The sequence below is a fragment of the Antechinus flavipes genome, chromosome 4 (genome assembly GCF_016432865.1).
Source record: "Antechinus flavipes isolate AdamAnt ecotype Samford, QLD, Australia chromosome 4, AdamAnt_v2, whole genome shotgun sequence".
Classification (NCBI taxonomy): domain Eukaryota; kingdom Metazoa; phylum Chordata; class Mammalia; order Dasyuromorphia; family Dasyuridae; genus Antechinus; species Antechinus flavipes.
The window spans coordinates 43,734,515-43,761,106 of record NC_067401.1 but is presented as its reverse complement, the minus strand read 5'-3'; the positions used below and the strand labels follow the sequence as shown (position 1 = coordinate 43,761,106).

Here is a 26,592-nt window from a genome sequence, read left to right as displayed (position 1 = left end):
ATAAGATTTGAGTTCAAATTATGACTAATGGTTACTAACTTTGTGACTATGGACAAATCAATTAACCTCTTTATACCTGTTTCCTCATTGGCTTAATGTGAATAATTAATAGGTGTGTTATCTACCCAGAATTGTAAGTAGTGCTATATATGTGTCCAACTTTGCCTAATGCATTAATTTTCTCTACTACATTCTTGAAATTGGTCATATTGTTTTTATTTGAACACCTAAACAAGGGAAAACTGTAAAATTCTATTTTTGGACAGCTCTCTATATTAGAAATTTCTTTATTATAATGAAGCAAAACTTGTCTCCTTATAACTTCTATCCATCTATCCTACTTTTCTTCTCTTATTTGAACACCTAAACAAGGGAAAACTGTTAAATTTTATTTTTGAACAGCTCTCTATATTAGAAATTTCTTTATTATAATGAAGCAAAACTTGTCTCCTTATAACTTTTATCCATCTATCCTACTTTTCTTCTCTGAGGATAAGCATCACAAGTCTAATCCTTATTCCATTCGGAAAAACATCACTTTAAACCCAGCACTCTAGCCACAACATCATATTCCCTTGCAAATAAATCATTAATGAATGTTTTCTAAATTGTTCATAAGTTGTTAAAATGATTAGGTGACAGTTTGTCTCAAGCTAGGATGGATTCTTGAATATAAAATATAAATAAAATTAAATATAAAACAAGTGTTTATCTATGTGGTAGCAAATCCTAGAGAGATTTGCTTTAAGAGCTGGATTGCAATCTTATTTCTGACCATGAGTTAATCAGTTAACCATTGTGTACTATAAACAGTTCATGACATTTTACTTACTAAGTCATAATTGGCAGAGAGTTCTAACATCTGAAATTCCCAATCGAGGATGAAATAATGGATTCTTTCAAACAATTTATTATTTGAGTGTCTGTGCTAGGTGACGGGGAATATAAAAACCAAAAAAAAAATCAGTCCCTGTCCTCAAGGAGCTTAGCTTTTGCCAGAGGATACAGCCAAGGGCAGAAGTAAATACAAAAGGGACATAACTTTTGTGAAATTCTTTGCAAACCTTAAAGTTCTATATACATGCTACTATTTATCATCATCCTCATTATCAACATCACTGAAAGAGAGAAAGAGGGAGCACTAATAACAGCAGAAACCATGGTAGGCTTTATGAAGCAGATGGCATATAAACTGAGTTTTAGGAAAAGATGAAGACTGAGAGAAGTGGGACTGAGGAAGAATACATTCCAGACATGTTAACAGTTTACAGGATATATGCAGAATATATATGCAGAATGTCAAGTTCAGGCAGCCTCAAGCAATCTGGTTTGCTAGAATTTGTGAAGGGGATAATGTAGAATAAGCCTGGAAAGAAAGACTGAAATCAGGCTGTGAGGACTTTTAAGTTTTATCCTTGAGTTATCGCTTCTTTAGAATAAATAGTGCTAGCCCCTTGGGTCAGTCTTCTAGGATCCTAATATTTAGTTGGAAGGACAATGCTTACATCAAACATAATCTGCTAAATTCAACCCAATCAAGCTTCAATGTTGAGAGAATTCATATTAAGAGTTCATTATTTCTTAAATGGATGAAAAAATCTCATGAAGATTTATGGGTTTTCTGGGGGTTTAGGGAGCATTTTTTAAAGTAGTCCTCAATTTTCTTTTGTAGATAACTAACACTCAGCAAAGGGTTAACTTGTAAGGCAGTGTCACAGATCCTGGTCGGGCAACATAAGTGAACATTATGATGTAATTCTTGTAATATGACCCTTTCCTGGAGAGCTATACCTCCTTTGGAAACTCAGAAACATTTTTATAGCTTGCCCACATAATTCAATTTACTTTCAATAAAAGCTCAATAAAAAGGTTCACTTGATTAAAAATATATTAAATACTTATGAGACACGGGGCTAAGTGTTGATATAGTTTGGTAAAGTGGCAAGAGCTCTAGATCTGCAATCAGTGGATCTGTGAGATCTTGAACAAGTCACAATTTTCCTGGACCTCAGTTTCCTCATATGTGAAATGAAGGGTTTGAACTAGAGAGCTTTTGAGGTTCCTTTACTTCTCTATTATTCTATATTTTAAAAAAAGACATAGACTTTGCTTTTATGGAGTTTACAATCCAGGGGGAAAGATATATAAAACAACAAAACAAAAACAGAAATCTCTCTTTCCCTCAAAACAAATAATGCCATGGAAGATTTTAGAAAAGTGAGATCACTTTCACCTGCAAGGGACAGAAGGATAAGGAAAGGGATAATAGAAGTGAAAGTCGAATTGAGGCTTAAAGAGAGGAATGACAAAAGATACAGAGAAGTATGGGGAACAGTGATAGTAGTAGGAGAGGAGAGGATGAGAAGCAGGAACAGTATAATTCAGTTGTGCTAGAAGGTTAAGTATGTAAAGAAGTAGGATGATAGAAATGGAAAGGCAGGTTGAAGCTTACAGATAAGTATCAAGGATTTATATTGTATTCAATAAATAATGTGGAGTTATTTAGTATATATTAGAACTATTACTTGAGATACAATAGAAAGGAGATGGAAAGACTAGTTAGGAGACAACTATAATAAATTAGTTGGGAAGATAAAAGGGCCTAAACAAGGGTGGTTGCAATGAAGAGGATAAATGTGAATTTATTGTGGAGATCAAATCAACCAACAGGATTTGGCCTGATAAATGGTGGAAATTGGAGTTTTGAAAAAGGGAAGAGGCAAATATGACTATTGGGTTATGAATTTTGATGTCTGGGGAGAAAATATTGCCATCTGTAGGGAGGGGAAGTTTGGGAAGATTGTGAATTCAATTTTGGACATATAAAACGTGAGGTTCTGATAAGATATTCAATTATGGATATATAGGAAGATTTAGGGGGAAGTTGGGAGGGGGAGAGATATAAATTTGTGAGTCATTTGCATTTGGTTCAATATTCAAGAGGAGTTCAATATTCAAGATGAGATCACTGGGAAAAAGGGGGGGTAAGGAAAGAATTTGGGGGGATGTCAATAATCAAGGGAAGGGAGGAAGAAGCTCCAGGAAAACAGAAAAGGTCAGAGAGGTAGAAGGAAAAGTACAAGAAGAGTGTCTCAGAAATCAAGGGAGAAAAGAGAAAAATAGTGGTCAAGGAGGATGAGAACAGGCACAGGGAGAAATCATTAGATTTAACAAGAAACTTTCTACACGGGAATTGGAGACAGAGGATTTAGATGATCTTAGACAAGCCAGTTAATCACTTAATACTGAAGAGCCCTAATTTTCTCATTTGTAAAATGAGGAGGATGAACTAACTGGATTTTAAGGTCTCTTGAAACTCTAAATTTATGGTCTTATGATAGATAGAGACAGAAATCAGGAAACTGAGGTAAGTGCCAAAGCCATAGAGAAAGGACAGTGACTTGATATGACTTTAGTCTCGAGTACTTTTGACTTCAAACACTGTTATCTGGCATGGAAGTCCAAAGTGATGATGCTTAAGAAACCAGGCAGCTTAAGAAGTCTTAAAAGAAAAAAAAAAACGAATTCTGACATGATTTCTATTGCTACAGAAAAATCATACGGGATGAAAACTGGTTTTTCAACAGTGATGAAACCTGAGCAGATTGTTCTAGTAATTCTTACAGCTCTGAGAAAATCAGGTGAGATTGGATATAATAAGCAATGCCCTCTCTTTTTAAAACGGCCAGATGTCAGTTTAAGTTTCAAGCCAAGATGAGTTTTAATATATATTTTTCTTTTTAAACAAATGTTTGCCTACATGACAGCGAATCTAGAGCTTTGGTTTGAAGGTAAAAGTATGACAATAGCAACAAATGCAACACAGAAAAAGTCATTTATTTATGAAAGCATCAATATGGAAAACAAATTAAAGTATATAATTATAAAACTTTGTCCAGTGTCTATCTTTATTTATCATAACATCAATTTTCACATAATGCTTTACAGTTTTCAGAAAATGTTCACATCTATATCATTTGACTTTTCTAATTTTAGATATTGTAGATCAATATCTTAAATCTTAAATCAAGCCCAAGATTACACAACCTTGTGTACATGTAAAAAAAAAACTCCACCATCTAATATTCCATTTAACACCTATAATATGCCAGATATTGTATAAGACAAGGAAAATCAATGAGTCTATCACTTAAGTGCCTACTATATTTGGCAGGTAAAGTTCTAGACTCTGGGGAACAATTCTTTCTCAGGGAATAACACTCAATCAGGTGAATTAACACTTGCATATAAAAACACAAAATCTATACAGTGTAAACACACAGACATTTTAGGAGAGGGATGAGAACTAACAACTAAAGGGCATCATGTAGGAAATGGTTCATGAGCTGAGCTTTGGAGGAAACTAGGGACTCAAAGAGACAGATGTACAGAAAGAATGCGTTTTCAAGAAAATAGAAAATAGACTTGTTTGTAAAAGGAACTATAAATTGGTCAGTTTAGCCTTTTGGCAGAGTGGAATAAGAAGAGTAATATATAATAAGCCTGGAAAGGTAGGCTGGAGTGAAATTGTTAAGGCTTTACATGTTAAAGAGTTTATATTTTTAACCTAGAGGCAATAGGGAGCCACAGAAGCTCTTGGAGTTGGCAATGAAGATAACTAGTATAACTATAGTTATATTATTAAATAGTAAATAACTAATAACTAATAAATAGTAAATAACTAATGAATAGTATAACTATAATTATAGTTATAATATAGTATAACTTTAAAGAGAGAAATTTTAGTTGGATTATAAGGCTAGAAATCAGGTTGGAAGGAGCTGAGAACTGAATGAGAATAATGGAAGGAAAAGAGAGGAAGATGAATGGGACAGTTTTTTTCTAAAACTTTGGCTATGAAAGAGAGGAAAGAGATAAGATAATAGCATAAAAAAGATAGTAGTCAAATGAATGTCTTTCAAATATGAATAAGATTTGGGCATGTGAATAGGGTGCATAAAAACATACAGTACTTTTAAAACAATAATTTACATCTTAGGACAATACATAAATAAGAACACTATCAATGCTTCCATGGCTCAATGATTAATCTAGTACATTATTTTTGTTTTTCGTTTTTTTTTTTTTTTTGCTGAGGCAATTGTAGTTAAGTGACTTACCCAGGATCCCACAGTTAGGAAGTGTTAAGTGTCTGAAGCCAGATTTGAACTTAGGTCCTTCCTCCTGACTTCAGAGCCGGTGCTCTATCCACTGCTCTACCTAGCTGCCCCTAGTAGATTATTTTTGAAAACACTCTGTAAATGTTTACAGATGTTGATAGTATTAATAAAAGATGATAATGATAGGACAATTACCTCTTATGATACTCATTTCAATGTTAATGATACCTTCTGAAAATCATTAACATAATTTTGTGAATCTCTCCTCCATGAATTTCAATTCCTCTCAGACTTATTTACATTTTCCATCTGCATAATTCTGCACTGTGGTAGTTTACTGTTAAGAATAGAAACTACCTTTATGTTTCCTTTTTGATTTAGGGGGTGCTTCCTATTTCTAGTGTTCCAGACTTAGTTCATTGCTCTGAAGCCACCTTAATCCTTAACCATTAGAACTTTGCAGACTTTGGTCACATCCCCTTTCAACCTTCGTACAGGTCCCTGAGGCTATATTTTTAGTTCATCTGCACATAAATGCACATAGAAAAAATACAATCTAAACTGAATCACTTTTCTTTAGCTGCAGCATGAGATTGATGGTATAAGTGCATGGACTCAACTGCAAATTATCATCACCTTGCTGTCATTGGAGAAGAGAATATTGTTCAACTGTTAGTGAAATGTGTATAGGCCAGATTAAAATAGGAAATAATCACAATCTGGAAAAGGAACCAGAAGTGTGTGTGTGTGTGTGTGTGTGTGTGTACATATACATATAGACCTATGTAATTTACATAATATACTTATATGTATTGAATGATTATATATAGCAATACATATATTAAATGCATCATATACACATATTACGCTACATATTATAGCTATTGCATGATATATTACATATGCACCATATACATATATGTATATATTTATGAAATTGGAGGAGTGAAAGTGGTTGTCATTTTTAGGTTAGAATGGATAAAATGGGGTTGTTAATGCTGTTCTTCTCCTCAGCTAATCAAAGTGTCTAAAGGGCTTTGAGGTATACTTCTTAGAAGTATTTCTGCAAAAAGGCCATGTTGAAAAGTAATTAGGTGGTATGATCTCTGAGAAGCTGTTCAAGGTGTAAAGGATAGGGACAAAAGGATGAAAAGAAAGATTGTGAGAAGTGGCAGGGATATTAGGAGGAGTGCTGGTGGCTGTATTTAGAAGAGGCAGCAGAGAAAAAAAAGGAGTTTGGTATGATGAGCAGGAATAGGAAGTCACCCTTAATAACAGGAGGCAAGGAGGAGCTTGACTGGTACATTTCTAAAAGAGAGGGACTATGTAGAAGACAGGAGGCTCTACTAGGAAAAGTGTAAGAGAGAAATATAATAGGAGTGAAGTGGAATTTTTGTAGTTACTTATGGAGATAAAGAAACATGCATCAGAGATGATGGAAGCAGAAGCAGCTGCCGCTGCAGGCTTTAAAAATCAACCTGGATCTGAAGAGTAAAGAGCGTGGTTTCTAGGATGCTCTTGGGGTCAAACACATGGTGCTGTGTGATTATCAAAGGAGCTATGGTCAGCAGGAAGCTGTAATAGTTCATACCTCCCCAGTCCTGAGCATGTGGGAGCCTTAAGAATCTCATGAATAAGGAGTAAGTATTACACAGGCATTGGAAAAAGGCAGGCAGTAAAATCAATGGAAAAAATAAGATCATTCACTGGGGAACCATCAACTTCAAAAATTCCACTGTTGGCTATTTTTCTACTGTGAGTCTAGGAGAGGAAAGGTTTGTTCCCTCAGAGCTGTCATAAAACCCGCCTGTGGTCTTGTATCCATGTGAGTACTTGCTTTCAGTTCAGGTGCAAGAGACTTCTTCTAGTACACCTCTTTATATATCAGAAGAGATCTCCTGCCCACCCATGTCGGCCTCTGGTTTCCACTCTACACATGTCTATTTCTAGAGTCTATTTTTCACTGATATGACTGGGCCAGTCAAATGTCAGTTGGTTATCAGCCAAGTCACCTTTTTTTTTTGAAAGCTCTCAATTTCTGAGGGCTTTTTAGGGGTCCCTTTACTACTACTACTACCTTCGGTTGTTCTCAATAGATTCTCCCACAGGACCCCATAATGAGTTAACTTAGCGGTAGGTATTTAAGATGGTCATTTGTGATCAGTCCCCTTCATTTCAAAACCTGAAATGATAACCTGGATTCTATTTCATGAATGGATGCAATAAATTTATAAAATTATCCCTGCCAATTCTGAATACGGTCACAAATCATTCGTTGGAAGGCATAAAATATATCATGTTTGTCTCCTTTGTTCTAAAGAGTTTTCAAGAGAATAACTGTGGACTTGGTTCAGGGTCAGAGGAATGCAAGATATTAACTTACATCTGCTAAACTCAACATTTTTTTTAAGCAACATCCAAATACTCCGTCCATGTGAGGGCCAAGATATTAGTCTAGAAGCCAAATGTTAATGAGCTAAAATAGCAGATGTAGGAGACAAAAACTATAATCCTTTAAATTGGATTAGAGAGAGGGAGAGAGAGAGAAAGAAGGGGAGGAAGGGAAAGAAGGAAAGGGAGAAGAGAGAGAGAGAAAGAGAGAGAGAGAGAGGCTTTCTTAGAAAGCTACTCCAAAAGATTACAGTGCCTTTGAGCATCTTTAAAGAAGCCTTAAGAGCTGAAGAGAAGAAATGTCTAATTCTTCTGCTTCTCTTTCTTATAGATGTGAATTAGGATTACATGCCTTGGTAGAAATTGTGAAGTAAAAAGTCACTTTTTGTTTTGTGAAAAATCTCTGGACTATTTTCTATCTTTCATTAGATATTTATTGAGAGCCTGCAGTGTGTTCTGGATTGAGACTGGGGTAGACTTGCCATGAGGTGACACCACATAGAAATTTGAACTGTGTGCCTGATACTACACAGATGGCTGACTGGGTTCATCAGTTCCAGTGGTCCATAAAATATGCCAGCAGTATAAAAACAACACACTCTCCTTTTATGGAGTAACTATCATACAGACTTTTTTTTTTTGGATTCAGCTTCTTGGTTTAAAAAAGTTAGTAAAAAGTGGCTATAATATTTTGAAGAACAATATTCCACATATAAGTTGACCCTCCACTGTCTTATTTAATGCTTAACCTTCAGAGAGAAGCTATTACATAAATTGAATGAATGAATGAACAATGTATTCATTAAGCTCTTATTATGTTTAAAGAGAATAATGCTATGTGCTAAAAATAATCAAGGAAACAACTTGTAAAAAGTAGGAGCTTTTAATCTGACTATGTGGCTTAGCACATAGTAGGTGCTGCATAAATGGCTATTTCCTCACGAAATCCACTCTTCTCTGGAAGAGGTCAGCACAAGATATGTTTCTGATTATTCAAAATTACTTTTGTAAAATGAAACAGATGGAGATTCATGGGGGGAAAACCCCAAACCTGCAGGATTATTTGAATCCTAACCCCAAAAAGAAGAAAAAGAGAAAAAGAAAGAAAAAAATGAAGAAGGAAGTTGGAGCAGCAGCAACAACATGGCTTTTTGAATATTTAGCCATGGTTATTGCTTTAATTTCATTTTCCTTTTTTTCTGATGGCAAAATTTTGTTTATAGGATTTGGGAAAGTGCTACTTATTTAGGGTCACAAAACACTGCTTGTTCATCTGAAGTCAGCAGGTAGGGATGGTCCAACAAAAGAGTCATAAACAATACAGTTTTCTATGCCTGAGGTCAGCTCCCTCCGTTAGGGATATACATGATTATTTTATCAGAGTCTTATAAAAAACCTACTAATTTCTTGACTTCTTGGCACACTGGTTTGGCTAGTTCTCTGGCTTTTTCTGCCCCAGCTTGTAAAACCTTTTTCAAGTGATCTTTCTCTACCCTCAGTCTCTCAACCTCTCTTTTAATTGGTGCAAATTTCTGAATAACAGCATCTGCCACCACATCTTTGTAGCGAGCAGTATCAAGGCCGGCACTCTGGTGGATCACTTCTTCCACCGTGAGGCCCGTCACCGCAGCGTGAATGTCCACCATATTGGAGACACCCAATCGAGTAGATGGGTTGTAGGTCACCTCCGAAGTAAAGTCTGTGACGGCTTTACGGAACTTCATCACAATCTCCTCTGGGCTGTCTGTTATCCCAATGGTGGCTAGCTTGTCAGGGTCCGATTTTGACATTTTGGCCGAAGGATCACGGAGTGATTTTACTTTCTTCATAGAGGCTAAGAAAAAGCACAAGAATTGTTAATTAGCTTTTAAAATAAGTGATGGATATTGCCCTAACTGCTGTGGTTCTCCTCCAGGAAGAATGCAACAAGTAGAAAATGGAGAGAAAACCCCAATGTTTAGCACAGTGTAGGTACCTAATGAATGTCTGTTGGATGGAATGGAAACTTATGTGTTTATTAATGACATTGCTGGAAGATTAATGATGATCATAGCAGTGAAAAGTGAAGCATTTCATAGATCATAATTTAACTTCTTTGAATCTTTTAAAACATATATGCTTTATGAATTTTCTTATTTTATATGCTACGAACTATTTGGGTTGCTGTTTTGTTATGTTAATGAGTAGAGAAGCTTAAAAATAAAAATAGGTCTTATTCTAATTTATTCTAGTTTTATTCTAGTTTCAGTGGATTCTTCCCCCACTAATTGGTAATGTACATGTGTATGTTACATATTCAAGCAATTTTTTTTTTTAAATTCAGAAATGACTTCTTTTTTGTTTGAACAGAAATGTAATATTTGGCTTTATCTCACAAAATAGTGTTTCCTGTGCAGTATGCTCTAAAGGAGCTCATTGTCTGGATAATATCTATCAATTCTGTAATAACTTCCAAATATTAACTAGTACAAAAATTATAAAATAATGCATAATTATTTGAAAGAGACTCAAATATAAGGAAAATCTCCCAATAATTATAGGATTACACTACTTACAATACTTCTGAAATTTAAGAATTTTCCTTCTTACATATGTAATCTTCTGTCATTTTATTAATGGGGAAGAAGACCAAGAGAAGTTAAATTATTTGTCCAAGTTGATGTAGCTAATTAGTAGTAGAAATGGGATCTGTAAGTAATCCAGCAGCTAGATGGCACAATGAATTGAGTATTAAGCCTGAAGTCAGGAAGTCTCATCTTCCGGAGTTCAAATCTAGCCTCAAACTCTTATTAGCTGAGTGACACAATTTGCCTCAGTTTTCTCATCTGCAAAATGAGTTGGGGGGAAAAAAAGTGCAAACTACTCCATTATCTTTGCCAAGAAAATTCCAAATGGGGTCACAAAGAATCAGATGCAACTAAAAACAACTTAATAATATAAACAACAAAATCTTACTCCAAATCTGGTGGAGGTTTTTTGTTTATTTTGTTTTGTTTTTTTACTGTATCCTGCTATACCATTTACGTTGGACTGTTCAAAAATTGCATGGACTGCCTTGAGAGAAGATCATCAAGAGCTAGCTATACTATCGTATTATATTTTCATGAACAGAGCCAACTATAACAGAGCCATCAGTATTATAATTTCACAAACATTCTTTTAATTTATTTACTTCTTTGGGTTTTCAGTTCTTCTTTTGGTTCTTATGACTATATGACATTTAGACAACATTTTAAATCTGTGTAGGTATTTCAAACTCTCATAATTTATTTTTTCCAATGGTACGGCCTGTTGTACTATTCCTATGATAAAGAATGAGACATAGAATAGGAAGAAGAAAACCAATTTTCCACAAATCATGAACTGCCCATGGAAGACTATTCATTCAATACAAGTATTTACTAAATACCTAATGTATGCTTGACATTGTCTTAAGCAAAGGAGAAAAAAAGACCAAAAAAAAAAAATTTACTCAAACCTCTCAGATGCTTAAGGAATGGACAGGGATAGCCATAGATTAGAGAATGACTTACCAATCTGTGGCATATGAATATAATGGAATATTGTACAGTGAGAAATGATAAATATTAAGAATTTTTAAAACTATGAGGACATTTGTACAAATTGATACCCAGTGAAATAAGGAGAATTCCTCCCCTCCCCCCACAAAATAAAACAGACATAAAGCCTATGACAACATCAATTAAAAATTCACTAAAAGAAGCCAAATTCTGAATAAATGAAAAACCAATAATGGTCCTGGGAAAGCGATAATTTAATATCCCATGTAATGGCAGTGAAAAAGAGGAGACTTCTACAGCAGAAGTGACTCCTTCACTATTATCAAGCTTTTTTATTTCACTGCCTTTGTTTATTAAAGTGAGAGTTCATCTGGATCCAAGAGAGAGAATATTTCTAGCTCTCTCTCTCTTTCTCTCTCCCCATTTCACTCAAGCATATTCTAAGTTGTCACCAAACTTTTACTTTCTCCGTAGTTCCCAAATTTAATCAGCATGACTTCAAGTACAGATTGGCATCTTCAAATCAACCACAATCTAATAATCACAGACTCACTACTTACTTAAAAGGGATTTGGGTACCGGAAAGAACTCCCCATACTTCTTGTTAAAACGTTGTGCTAGATCTCGGACCAGTTCCATATGTTTGATTTGATCTTCCCCAATAGGGACGTGTGTGGACCTTTTAATAAAAGACAGAAAGTCTCAGAGAAGCTTTTTGGTCATGTTGAAATAACTGCTGTGGCTTATTTCACTATTAGTACTCACAAATGTTTGTCAACAACAGAGCAGGAGTGGAAACCCAAACTAGCTCTGCATGTTACAGATGACAAAGAGATTGTTGTCCAATCAAATTTGTGGGTTTTTGTTTGTTTTTCCTAGATCAATAAAGTACAGAACACTGAGCAACCGCCTGTTTCTGAGGAGATAAAAGATACCTGAAATAGCCTATGCTCTATATTAAGTTGGCACAGTCATAATTTAAATCTATACCCCCCATATATCTTTATCACCCCTACTCTGAATGTCTGACCCGTCTTCATTTTTGTCTCTAAATTTCCAAACAATCTTGAAAGGCTCAGAGAAAAGCAGAGGCCATGACTACATAGAGGGGAGATTTCAGAAAAATTAACTAGTGTCATTTGAAAGAGTTTTTTCCTGTCAGAGTGCTCCTCATTTTCTTGGTGAATTACCCACAGGTTATAGATAATAGATAACATGAGTCACTTTGGATATATTTGGTAAAATAATAAAGAGGAGAAAGTGATAAGTGCAACTTCAAAGCAGAGCAATGAAAATCAGCTTATTATCTATAGAGATAATCTAGAAACTGCATACCCAACTTCAGCAGATCTCTCATCAATTTATGCCAATAAATTACAGATCGGCACAAGAAGCGCCAATCTATCGCAATTCAAAGTATAAACAGTACAGCTAATGTGTGTACCAGCACAACATCAATATTGCATTTTTCAAAACATGAGAAGAGCTGGGTTTTGCTAGCACTCAGTAAAAAGGAATACTTGAAGATTTAATATCGTTTTAATTTTTTATAAGATATCTTAAAACTGAAGGGTGTATTTCAAAACACTGCTTTTTAAAAGCTCATTTTTTTTTTTTTTTTTACTATTATGCTTTACAGTCACATATGGTTTTCTACTTGTTTTCTTGCTTATACTATGTTTTGTACTTATTCTTTGTATAACTTAATCTTTAAAAAGCTACTTTGGTCTTATATGGGCCCAAGGTACATTTTTTAAAACTGAATTTCTAAATAGTGGCACATTTTTATCTCTTGAGAATGGATTTAATTTTTGTAAAACATTCAGAGTCAACCTGGGCAAAAAGATAAGTGATGAGGCTGGATAATCCCGTTTGGATCAAAAAATTATCAAAGTATGTTAAAGGAAGGGGCTCTAAAGCCCCCTTTTAAGAGTAGGTAAACACCTGTTGTGAGAACTGCTACATTCCTGGAAGGAGTTTCTAACCTCCTAAGGTATTTGCTTTGGTAGAGACAGAACTCATTTTAAATGCATGTATTTTTAAATGTTTGATTTAAAAGGGGGAGAGCATACCATTATCTCAGAGTTGTACAGTATGATTAATGAGAAGAGCACTGGACTTGCAGTCCTGGAAGACCGATTTATATCTCTCTTCAGATACTTAGTAGCTGTGTGGATAAGTCACCTAACTTTTGCGGGCCTTATGTAGAAAATACGAGGGTTGGACTCAATAGCCCGCAAGATTATTTCCAGTTCATTTAGAGGTAAGACCTTATGGTCTTAAGTATTACAAATACTGAACTGCTCACTCAAAGTTGTGGAGGCTTTCTTTACTTTCTCTTGATATCCCTCATTCTTATTTACATGACTAGCTCATTTTCTTTTCCTATCATACATTTCCCTTGTGACAGCTTCAAAACTCTTTAATAGTTTTATATTGTAACCTATTATAACCACCACATACTTCTCTATTATCCTCATTTCTTCAGAAAATGTTGTATTCTATCTCACAGACACAAGTAATACTGTTAGAAAGTTGGTATTCACAAATTGAGTCTTCGCGTCTGGAGTCATTAAAACGGGACCTTCAATTTCCTGAGGCAATGAAACTTATTCCCTGCCTTCTGTTTACTCTAGGTCCAAAAAATTAGCCATTTGCACTTTGTTTCAAAGACACACACACACACACACACACACACACACACACACACACACACACACACAAAAGCAAGCTCTTTAAGTTGCTCCTACAACTGCATCTTATAAATAGGACAATCATCCATTTGGTCTTTCTTATGAGCCCAAGTCACTCTAAGTTCCTTTGAATTGCTATGTATCCACTCTAGGAAGTTTTGCTACATTCTTGGATTAAATACAACTTAACTGTCACAATGTCATTCACAAGCAAGAGCATCTGGAAGATTCGATGGGGACTCCCTCTTTGACTTGAAATCTGTGTTGGATTTCATCCAGACAGGGGCAAACACCTTTAGTGTATATTTCTCCCTGATATTTAGCAGCAAAGGATAGTTGAAGAAAGTTAGTTCTGTTATATTATTCAAGGAACCTTGAATGATTTTGATGTATAGATGAAAGGTACCTTGGAAGAGAAACTTTAAGGATCAGTTCCCACCCTCCCATAATTAACAAACAATAAGCACTGTGTGATCTTATATTATCTACATCTTTCAATGAATTGTAAAAGGTAAAAATTAGTTCCATAACAGAATGGAGTTTGTGAAACTCCACCACCAGGAATGACATTAATATGTAAATGAGTTTCATAAATATTTGTATAGATTAAAAAGTAAGCTTACAGTTTGATAGCAATTGTTTTCTCAGTTGCCCCTTTCCAATATTTATAAAGTCTTAAATTTTTCCCCCTATTCCTTTGGTATTTTCTCAGAAATCTTTTAAGAAAATTCCTCAATATTCTTATAATTGTGTCACTTCAACACAAATCTTCTCTATGCTGCTTTTCACATCTTTGTTCTTTTTAATACAATTTCTATGTCACCATTAATCTATCTGGGGCTGTGATACTAGGATTAGAGTGTCTCCACTATCCCTAATGGCAAAAAAAAACAGTTGGATGTCAAAATCTTTGCAGATATTTTCCATTTTCTTTTGTTTGATGTTCTTCCATTTTTATTCTTCAATGCCAGCAGGGTGAATTGGCTAAGTTTGATATGTAGTGTTTCTTGTACTAGATGTTCCTTATGCGTGGAATGCTCTCCCTCTTCCCTTCCTCATAGAAATCAGCCTCTTCTTTCACAATGCATTCTACTAATTATTAGTATCCTCCCTTTCAAAACACCTTGTATTTAACTACTTTGTATTTATTCTCTTCATACTTCTTCTATACATAATAGGATATATTTTTGTTGTCTCCATTGTTAGAATATAAACTCCTCATAAGTAGGAATTGTTTCATTCACTCTGTTTGGATCCCTGACAACATAGGTCCTGGCAGATTTATCAGTTGCTTAGAAAATACTTGATTGAGTGTGGGATTGATCCTTTCAAACTTTCTTTATTGGTTTTACTCTCTCCTGTTTATCTCTGATTAACAAGATTATGCCAATTATATTATTTATTATCCTTTTTTAATAACATCTTACAAACTCTGACTAGTGCTGCCTTTGTTTTGTAATTTTATATATTTTGTTTGTACATAGTTATTTATATGTTATTTTCCCTATTAGAACATAAGATCCTTGAGGGCAGAGGCAATTTTTTTTTCTTCCTTAGTATCCCCTGGCCTTAGCACATAAATGTACAAGGAGTGGACATACAGCTAGTGGAACTGAATGATATGTCTTTACATTCTTGCTATAAGCCATGATAGAAGAAGAAGTTTCAGCTAAATGGAAGGATAACTCACAGCATCCTTGATAGAATGGGGATAGGGGTAAAAAAGAAAAGGGTTAATTTGTTTGTTCATACATCCAAAATGAAGAGGAAACATTATTTTGTTGGACATTTGGTCATTCCATATAGCAGTACTGAAAAGTACTGGGAAAAACTTCAATAAGGTATAAGTGCTTATAAAATGACTAATCTTTGGCTACTATATCTCTACACTTGGCAAGTAAGTGTTTGCTGACTAAAATATTTTCATGGTTCTTTTATTCTTGTCATGGCATCCAATTTATATTGGTTAATCTTCTGCACAATGTTATACTTTGCAATATTGTCATTTCTGTTGTCTACTGCCTGTTTTTTACTAACAGTTGCTGGTTTAAATAATTCAGGATTGAGCTATTGTAATTCCACAGCAACTGTTTCATCTCTGTTCTCTCCTCTTCCTTTTTCTTCTCTTCTTTCTTCTTACTCATTCTCATCTTTGTTCTGACATCTGGTGGTCTGACCATACACAGGCTGCTAATTCCAGGATGTTTTTCACATCAATAATTTTTCCTGTCTGAAAAAATATGATTAAATGCATTTTTTTGGTGATGCTATTTGTTGCTTTCCATGTCTATCATCTACCAATTTTTTTCTTGAAGAAAATGTTTATGATGCAGCCATCAGTATTTTGGGTAGCTTATAAGTATTTGGCCTCTTTCATTTTCTCTTCCTGAATTGTATTTTCTGATATATCTTATCATCCTTATTTATTCTAACCTTTACTTTTAAGTTACTGAATATTAAAGTTTATATTGATTTAATTTGAGGGCCTATAGTTAAAAAAAAATTCAGAAAATTTCTCTATTTCCTCCCCTGCAATCAATGTTGGTATAGTGCAATTATTTACATATTGGTCTTTCTGCAAATATTTATCATGAGTACTATAATATGAGTTAACTAAATATCCCACAAAATAATGTTTCTTGTTACCTTTGGATATAAGAGAAAACTAACCCTGGAAATTACTTTCTTTCTTTCTTTCTTTCTTTCTTTCTTTCTTTCTTTCTTTCTTTCTTTCTTTCTTTCTTTGTTTCGTCCCTTCAAGAAATAATCTGTGACTTGTCCTTCCATTTGGTAGCACCTTTTCCCTCCTTCTGGTTTTCTTTAAAGCAAGGATGTCAAGACTGATTATTTTCTCCAGTAATATGTCCACTCATTGGTCCTTAGACAACAAGAATGTCATTTTTGGAACAACAGCAGTCATTTTTAAAAGTTTATAGTTAGTTTTAAAAATACATACACAAAGCATAAGAGATATAATTATCAGGGCCATGTTTGTCGTTGTGTCCTAGACAGTTCTGAGTTTTTCCCAGTGATGAGCTTTCTGAGTTGCAGTAGTGCAGTGGATGGGAAATGGGTAAAAAGGGAAATAAAAACTGAAGTGATGATTTCATTAACATAAGGAACTCCCAGGAAAGGAAACTTCCTCTACCAGCACAAGGCAGCACCTTCTCTGAAATTTAAAGCCTCAGAGAATTACCCAGAGCACAATAAGATGTTGCACAATAAGTGTGAAGTACTAAAAATATTCCTTATTATTTTATTTTCTCATGTCTAGTCCCCTGGTTTGGCCCTCCCCATTTTGCAATCATTTCTAATCTTTGACCAGACTTGACTGCTCCTCTCGGTAATGACAGTGAAATTGATACCCAGAGGTCAGCATGAACTCCCCAATTCCAAATTAGTCTGCAGGGCAGGTTAAAAAGCAATTGCAGTAGCTCGTAGGAAATCACAATGGCCTGCAACTAACACAGAAGAAACAATGACCATAATCAATGCACTTTAAACACATCACAATGAATATTTCCACATGTCAAAATGGTTCCAGATTCACAAAGCAACCAAACTAAACAGAAAACACATTTAACTTGTATAATAACTCTTTGGGTATCTTTGCTGGTATCTGTTTCTTGCCTCTTTTCTCACTTTTTTTTTGGCTTTTGTTTTTTAAAGGAAAAAATAACAACTCATCTTTTTCACCCGGTCCTGTTACACATCACGGCCATTTCATCCTATGTTAGTCTTTTTTTCCCTCTCTGACCTTTCCTCCCCTGCTTCTGGTATTCTTTTTACCTCCTACAATGGATGTTGGTCCTCACTTCTTGCCCACTGCTTTTACACTTAACGTTATTTCAGTCTGTGTTTAATTTCACAGTTGTGCAGCTCACCGTTTACATTTTCAACCTTTCTCCTCCAGCTCTTCCTTTCACCTCACATGTTTTGGCTTTACTCATTATTCATGTGTATTATTATATCTTAGGGTGTAATGACATCTGTCCTTTTATTTTTTTCTTTCTTTCACTCATCCTAATTAGGTTTTTAAAAATTTACCATAAAATAAACATTTCCTTATTGGGCTGTGTGACTCTAGGCAAGTCACAGTGCTCTGGGTAATTCTCTGAGGCTTTAAATTTCAGAGAAGGTGCTGCCTTATGCTGGTAGAGGAAGTTTTCTTCCCTGGGAGTTCCTTATGTCAATGAAATCATCACTTCAGTTTTTATTCCCCTTTTTACCCATTTCCCATCTGCTGTACTACTGCAACCCAGAAAGATCATCACTGGGAAAACCTCATTGTTCCGCAAGAGGTCATCAGTCCTGGTAATCATAGCCCATCACTTTCCTCCAAGCCTCTTACTATAGCCTGGACATGAGCTCCAAAAGTCCACCAAAAGAGGGGATTCACAGATACCTCATTTCCCACTCTATTTTGGATCTTGCCTGATACGTTCCCTCCACCTTCCTTTTGTGTGCTGTTTTCCCCCATTAGATCGGAAGCAGGGTCTATGTTTATGGACATATGTATGTTTCGATATCTAACACTTAGGCTACTTGATGGTGCAATGGATAGAGTGTTAGGTCTGAAGCCAGGAAGACTCCTTTTCCTGAGTTCAAATCCAGTTTCAGTCACTTGCTGTGTGACTCTGGGCAAGTCAGTTCATCCCGTTTGCCACAGTTTCCTCATCTGTAAAATGAGTTGGAGAAGGAAATAGCAAACCACTCCAGCAATGAAAACACCAAATGGAGTCACAGAGCATTGGACACAACTCAACAACAAGCTCTTACTGTAGTACACGTAGCAGGCACTTAATAAATGTTCACTGATTATTCTAGTTTCCCTTTGATCTCTATCTTTTGTAACTCAATCACTTTAAATTATTTTTAAGCTCACTTTGGACTCTACAGTAGTACAGCCTTGAACATCAGAGCCAACAGAGGATGAATAAAGGAAAAAAGTCTTCTCATCATCACTAAGACTGCTTATGAGCCTTTGTTCTCTCCCATTCTTCAATTACATCTTCAAATTTTCTCCTAGTCTTCTTTGGCTATAAAAACATTTTCTCACAAAAAAGTTTGTACTTTTCTCAAATGAAAACTTCTTCTAACAGCAATAATATTTATTAGAAGAGCATGATCTGATGGAGCTAATCAAGGTCCTTCTAATTTGGTGTCATTTAAGCTACTCAATCATTGCTCCAAAGCTTGCTAAAATCTGTTTCTTTACTGTCTTTGACTTTGGCTGATAATGTTTCCTCTTTTCTAGTTTCCCTACATACTATATTCCTCCTTCTCCAGCTAGCCAAGATCACCCATTTCTCAATGCCATGAATAAGTCTTTCCTTCTTCATAAATTCATCCAGAACTATTCCAGTCCACTGACTTATCTTTTCCCTAAATTCTTATAGCATCAAAAGAACAGCTGGAATTTTCTGTTTTATAATCTTCTTTTCTTGATCATTTGCTTTCTAAATATAGCTTTACTCTTGTAAAGAAGAAAAAGGAAAGAGAAATAAAAGTTCAGAAAAAAAACATTCAATTCATCAAATGTACCCCACCTTTGCAAAAAAAAGGGAGGGAGGCTCATTCAACTCATTTCTAGGACCAAGCTTAGTCATTATCATTACATAATATTCATTTTCATTGTTTTGTTTGGTTTGTTCCTTTGTACATTGGTGTAAACACTGGATACTATTGCCATACTTGGAGGTCTTCCTATTATCTCTATAAATTTTTTATATTGCTTATTTCTCACAGTACAGCAATAATCTATGACATTACTGCATCACTATGTAATTAGCCATTTCTGAACCAGCAGATATTTGTTCTGTTTTCAGTTCTTTGACACCACACAAAGAATCTTTAGTGGCACTCTATAGCATCCAGCACATTGTCATGTATAGAACCCTTTCCAATCTGGATACAGTTTGCCTACCCAAGTGCATTACACATTACTCTCACTCAATATTTTATCTGCTAACTAAATTGGCTTACTTGCTCTCCCCCTGAACACAATATTCTGCCTCCTGGCTTTCTGCTTTTACCCAGGCACCCCACCCCCATCCCTTGTCTAGGATGTTCCTCCCTTTCATCTCTGCCTTTAAGAAACCCTGGACTACTTTTACTGCCATTGTTCCAATCAATGTGTATTTATTTGTCCAAATCCTGTGTTTACTTATCTTTGAATATGATGGAATATAAGTATCTTCAGGGCGGGGATTTTCTGTATTTTGGGTTTTTTTTTAATTCTATTTCTCAGCAAGAAGTCATTGTTGGTAATGCGTTACAGATATATCAATTATAGTTGGTAATGTGGTACAGTTACACTGGTAACTGCCATGCATCACTCCCATCGTCCTTGAGACAATTTTGATACCTCTGAGATCTTGGAAATCCCTAAGAGAATACTCACGTTAAAGACCTGGACTTTGGAGGCAAAGGGCAAGTTGGAGCTTGAGATCATTTAAAATGCTGTGTAATTTTCAGAATTTGATTTAACTCAATCTTTTCTTATAATTTTGGGCTCACCTTACTATTTATTTCCAGTACCTATCCAAGAGAAACACATATATAGATGGGCTAACCCCATGGTCTACTCATATAGCTGCAACAAGCTAAGCAAAAAGCATTTTTCATTCATTGTTTCCTATTATATAGATGATTAAACTAATCTTTTCCCGAAGATAAAGCTCAAATTCCACCTTCTATCTGAAGTTTTCCCCCAAAATTTTCAATAGCTATTGACTTCCACCCCTAATCATCTTTTAGTTATTTATTCTGTACATATTTATTCTACCGTTGTCTTCTCCTATAGAACATAAGTTTGAAAATCAAGATGATTTTTCATTTGTGTTTGTATCCTTAGTTCTGAGTATAACCCCTGAGCATGTTGATTAACTGACTGAAATAGTGATGGTTCTTAAATCAGAAGACTTGAGTTCAAATTCTACAATCGTTGCCTACTATTCAATGGCATTGGGAAAATAATTTTCTCTCCTTGGGCCTCAGTCCCCTAATCTGTGGAATGCAGTGAGTAGAATAGATTTATTTCTGAGCAGTTCTGTACCCATGACCCTGTCAATTAGTATGACTTGAGCTAAGAATGATTTCTACATTTATTTTACTTTATTTTAAAATGTAAAAACAAACAGGTAATAGGCCAGCTTTGTCCCTAAAGATCATGGTTTGCCAATCCCTATTATAAAATCTCAATAAATGCCTTGATAATACTCATTGACCTCATTTCAGTGTGAAGACAAGCAGAGAAGACAGAAAGATCTGCCTTGGGAGGAAAAAAGAAGGATCAAGAAATGAAGGAGTGCAAAGGCTTACAGATTACTTACAAACATCAGACTTACAAATGACGAATACTTTAAGAAGGATGTCAAAAGATAGTGAATATGGTAAATACCAAAACAACGCCATCCAAATTAAAAATGACTTGAATGAAACTCGAAGCCATTTTGGCTTTCACTAATCATGTTTTGATATAAGAAAAGGGTTGGCTTCTTCCACTTCTAACACCAATTTTTCAATTATGAGGTCAGGTAGCAATGGGAAGACTAGGTAGTTAGAAGGATGAGACAACTTCTCTGGGGAAATGGAATAATTTATATTTGTATATTGACAATGACATTTTATGCCTTTGTATCTGAAAATTACATATATAAGAATCAAGTGTTTTCAGTTCTTCAAACATGAATCAGGTTAATGAAAGCCAGTACAAATGCCTTCCCTAATCATAATAATTTCCTCATGCATGCCTTTTTATAGGTGGTGGAAAGCATTTTTGATTTTATTTTGAAGAGGAAAAGGTCTAAATAACAGAGCGTGTCCAGGACCAGGAGATTAAAAAAAAAAAATTTAAGTTTGGGGCAGCTAGATGGCATAGTGGATAGAGCATCGGTTATGGAATCAGGATTTATGTTCAAATCTGACCTCACACACTTCCTAGCTGTGTGATCCTGGGCAAGTCACTTAATGTAATGGGCTGAGGCTTGAGTTGATGCACTGAGGTCCCAAGCACATGAGGCTAAATGGTAATTGGACCATACTCTATTAATATATAAGCTTGGAGAAAGAATGGCCCCCGCCCACTCTTTGTGCAAGTCCTGATGTGTTGTATAGGAAATGACAATTCTGGTGGGTGGAGGCAGGGGAGTGAAAAAGGAAGGGGAGGAGAGCTCAGGCCCACTTTCTCTGCTAGCTGGCTTCCTGTTTGTTTCTCTTCTTCTTTTTGCTTTTTTTTTTTTTGCTGAGGTAGTTGGGGTTAATTGACTTGCCCATGGTCATACAACCAGGAATTGTTAAGTGTCTGAGGCTGGATTTGAACTCAGGTCCTCTTGACTTCAAGGCTGGTGAACAGAAAGCCAGCTAGCAGAGAAAGTGGGCCTGAGCTCTCCTCCCCTTCCTTTTTCACTCCCCTGCCTCCACCCACCAGAATCATCATTTCCTTTATAACACATCAGGACTTGCACAAAGAGTAGGCGGGGACCATTCTTTCTCCAAGTTTATATATTAATAGAGTATGGTCCAATTACCATTTAGCCTCATGTGCTTGGGATCTCAGTGCATCAACTCAAGCCTCAGCCCATTACAACTTAACTTCAATTGCCTCAGCAAAAAAATAAATAAATAAATAAAAATAAGTTCATTAAAAAAAAAAAAAAGATTGAAAGAAGCTTAAAATTTGAGTAGGGAAAAAGAGAATAGTTTAGCCTATGTTTAAAACCAGATACTTACTTAAATGGCAGAAAAAAATATATAACAATTACTGTGTAAGAGCTGTATCTTCAGATTCATAAACTATCACAACCCAAATCAGCAGATCCTAACCTGACAATTTCAGGTCTTAGGAATTCCACTATGTATCAAGACTTTACTCCAGTCCTGGGCTCTGCAGAGGGTTTTGTAAAACAATTTTTGAAAATCTTCCCTAATTTTGCTTGGAAAATGCTTTAATTTGTGGAATCACAGAATTTAGATCTGAAAGTACCTTAAAGGTCATCTAGTAGATTCTTATTAAAAAAAATTCTCATAATATAACTTTCTGAACAACTACATTATATTATACAGAGACAATGTAGATTCTATGTAATTTTAAACTTAATAAGCTTAATATATTACATATATTCATATGGATATATGTATATGTAAAAATACACATATATATGTGTATATGTCCATATTTACATCTAAATTTATATGAAAGAACATAGTAGACAGAGAGCTGGACTTGGAATTAAGAAGAAATTACTTTGAATTCTGCCTCAGATACTAGCTGTGTGACCCTGAGCAAATCACTTACCCCCTCTGAAACTTATTTTTTCTATAAAATAAGGGGTTGGATTGGATGGTATCTTAGGTTCCTTACAGATCTCAATCTTCCCCCTCCACACACTCTTTCTTGTTCATCAATCTCAACAAATGCACCACTGTTCATCCACTTATAAGATAGTTTCTGTGTGGTTGGGGGAGACAGAGAAAAGAAAGGTAGGAATGACTGGTGTCAGCCTCAGTGTTCACCAGTTTACTGGCCCAACAGTTCCAGGCTAACTTCATGGGGTCTGTCACCTGCTGAAATCAAGCCCAGGTGTCAGGTCAGAACTGCAATAGTCCTGACCCAGCCCTCAAGAATCCCGGGTCATTTTTGTGTTCTGGACAGACTGCATAGGATTATGGAGCTTGGAGGGACCATAACAGCCAACTACTTAGTCCAGCCTTCTCATTTTGTAAATGAGGAAGCGAATGCTCACAGAGGTTAAGCTTTTTGTCCAAGGCCTCTTAAAGGGTGAGCAACAGAGTTAAACCAAGATCTTCTTCCTTCAAAATCCCATTTTTCTACAATTAACTTTACTGGGTCAAAGGATCTCCTGAAGGAATAGGTTATTCATAATGTTCACCATGAGACAGGAAAGACATGTTCAGGCTAAGCATCTCAGAATATACAGAACAATGTTCTAACGGGAAGGAGATGGTCTCCTATGCAGGCCAGGTCGGTCCCCAAGGATGATGTTTTGGTACACATCATATAAAATATTTTCAGCTTCCCGGCTGAGGTAGCTAAGGGACCTAGCGTTTTCTCTCTCCTCTTACAAAGAGGGATATAATAGGACAGAAAAGGAATCTTACTGACTTATCTAATAGCCGAATAATTGGCCAGATTACTGAAAAGAAAGGACAACTCACAACAGATAAGAAACACTTGTGAAATCCTGCTACTGGATAAAGAACGGGGATAACATTTTATCTTGTACACATGTTGTTTTTTCCATAGCTTTTTGCATGTTCCCAAGAACGTGAGCTCCTTGAGGGCAGCTATTGATTTTTGCCTTTCTTTTTATTCCCAGGGCTTAGCACAGTGCCTGACACATAACGAGGGCTTGTTGATAACAAGGGATTACGAAGAAATACCACATGTTTCTCATGACAAAATTCCTCCTGTGAGAATTCCGCTTGTCTTTGGAGGCTGAAAGATGGAATCGTTATTGGCAAGTGACACTAATACCTGGGGGACAGAAGTGTAACTTTAGGGCCTGGCAAGGATGGATATCTGCATAATAAGACAGTATGAGCTTACCCAACCGTGTCTATAGTAAATCATAACCAGATGTGGCAACATCTGTTACAATTTTTTTAAAGAAAGGGGAGGGGCATAGTCACTCTATGGAGAAAGACTGGCCAGACTATAAAATTCCAGGTAGCTGATTCTCGCCAGTCTTGCTGAGATCCTTCCTCCTTTCTTACTGTTAATTAATTAATTATCCACAGTGTCTGTGCATGTGCGCAGGCTCTTTCCTAAGTTCTTCTTCTCGCTCCCTTTAAGTCTCAGCCCAGCCTCCATCTCTTCCAAGTGGGATTGCCTGATTTCCTGAGTTATTAGTGTTCTTCCTGACTCCCCTCACTATGTATTTATTTTGCATATAGCTTGTATTTACTTATCTGAATGCATTTTAAGCCCTCAATAGACCACATATTCGTTCTCATCTTTGTGTCCCCAGAATGAAAAGGGCCTTGAAGTATTTGGCACCCGGGCACTGAAGAAATACCTGTGGATGGATTATTCTTTACAGTTTGGTGCCTGATTATATTTTATTGACCAGGACATAAATTGTCCTGGATGGTTTCTGCTTGTTTCACATATGCCCAACTAAACTCTTTATGGACAGTGCCCCAGAATGAAAGAGTAGAAATCCAGATTCTGTCCCTAGCTGGGTAAAGGACAGAGGAAGGAGAAGAAGCAGAGTAAATCTGACCTCTAAAGAGGATTCTTTCTGGCTTTTAAATTCTGTGTGGGCAGCTTTTGGTACATCAACAGGACTTGACATAACACCAGGAACATCACAGATGTTTGATAAATATTTCTTGTTATTACTGCCTTTGGGTCAATGGATTCTCCCCCTTATCATTCTTGGGAATTAACTACTTTTAGGTTTCCCATATTTTTGTACAAGAGTTTTTTTTTTTTTCCATTTTAGTACTTCTATAAAAAATCCTTCATCATAGAATATGAAGATAAAGATATTTTATATTCTAAACAACGCACTTCACTAAATAACCCATTTTTTGGCCTCTGATTCCCTTTGTAGACCAAGAAAATTCAAATTATTGAGCATGAGTTGAAGTCCCTATAATTCTTAAGTTATAATCAATATTGAAATGGTCCCTACATGCCCAAGGATATGCATGTATCATTATGCCTAATTAACTGAAAATTTCCAGAACAGAGGCACAAAAACTCTTCACTAATATTTCTTGGATTACCCTGTAACATGAACCAATATGGTCATTCTAGTTGATGATGAGGCCATCAACTCAAAGCTATTGTACTTCCATATTTTAAGAACTAAAATTGCCCCCTGTTGTTTCTAATGGCCACTCCAAAAGACATGAAATATGAAGTATTATTTACTTTAGTATTCCTACTTGGAAAATGGTAAGATTTCATTCCACATGGCTAAGACAACAATGGACTCAAGATTAAAAATTATAAATAGGATTGCTTTTTATTTCTATATTAATGTTGACTCAGAGCTTTTTAAACAAGCATTATTTTTTGGAATCCCAACCATGTGAAGAGAATATCTTCAGTATGGGAGGATTTTTAGTTGAGGAAACTAAGGTGCAAAAAATGTACATTTGTTCAAGGCCATATAGAGAACCTATGTCTATAGGTTTTTTTATTACATAGTGGTGACTGAATAATTAGTGAGGCAGTCAGGTGACATAAGGGATAAAGAATCAGATGTGGTGTTAGGAAAATCTAAGTTCAACAGATACTTACTAGCTACGTGATTCCAGAAAAGTTATCTAATCACTATCTGCCTTAGTTTTCTCATCCACAAAATGGGAGTAGTAATAGTGTTTACTATCTTCCAGAGTTGAGGAACAAATAAGATACTATTTATAAAGGGCTTTATAAATCTTAAAACATTATATAAATATAATCTACTTAATATTACTAATACATGGAAACTGGACTCAGACAGCTCAATTTATTTCATGTCCCGGATTGATTATTCTCTAATTTAATTTCCACTAATTCAAAATGAACACAAACTAATGCTTAAATGAAAAATTATCCAAGTTTCTAATTTCTTTTAGCATCTTGTCCCACTAAAGTGCAGGGCTCATTCTCATTTATTAGGAAAAAAATCCATCAAACCCTTTTAATTCTTATAGGTTGCTGATAGAATAGACAAGATTGTATGATCCAACTTTTCAAACCCTTACTTACTTGTACAGCAGAATGTCTGCAGCTTGAAGTACTGGGTATGTGAAGAGACCCACTGTCCCCTCTTGTTTCAGGCTGGCATTCTTAGTCTGAGCAGGCACAAAAGGGGAAAAAAATTCAGATATCTTAACCATTGACACTTC

The 26,592-nt window shown here is 35.6% G+C and overlaps 1 protein-coding gene across 1 annotated transcript in view; it reads right to left on the bottom strand.

The window, feature by feature from the left end:
• Positions 1 to 3,816: 3,816 nt before the first annotated feature.
• The window catches only part of WARS2 (tryptophanyl tRNA synthetase 2, mitochondrial), a 76,031-nt gene continuing 53,255 nt past the window's right edge, over positions 3,817 to 26,592 (bottom strand). The window contains exons 4-6 of the mRNA XM_051992899.1: positions 26,453 to 26,538; positions 11,593 to 11,711; positions 3,817 to 9,345 (exon numbers count right to left, since the gene is read on the bottom strand). Coding sequence (XP_051848859.1) covers positions 8,897 to 9,345; positions 11,593 to 11,711; positions 26,453 to 26,538 — 654 coding nt within the window. The 3' untranslated portion in view covers positions 3,817 to 8,896. The remainder of the gene's footprint in view (positions 9,346 to 11,592; positions 11,712 to 26,452; positions 26,539 to 26,592) is intronic.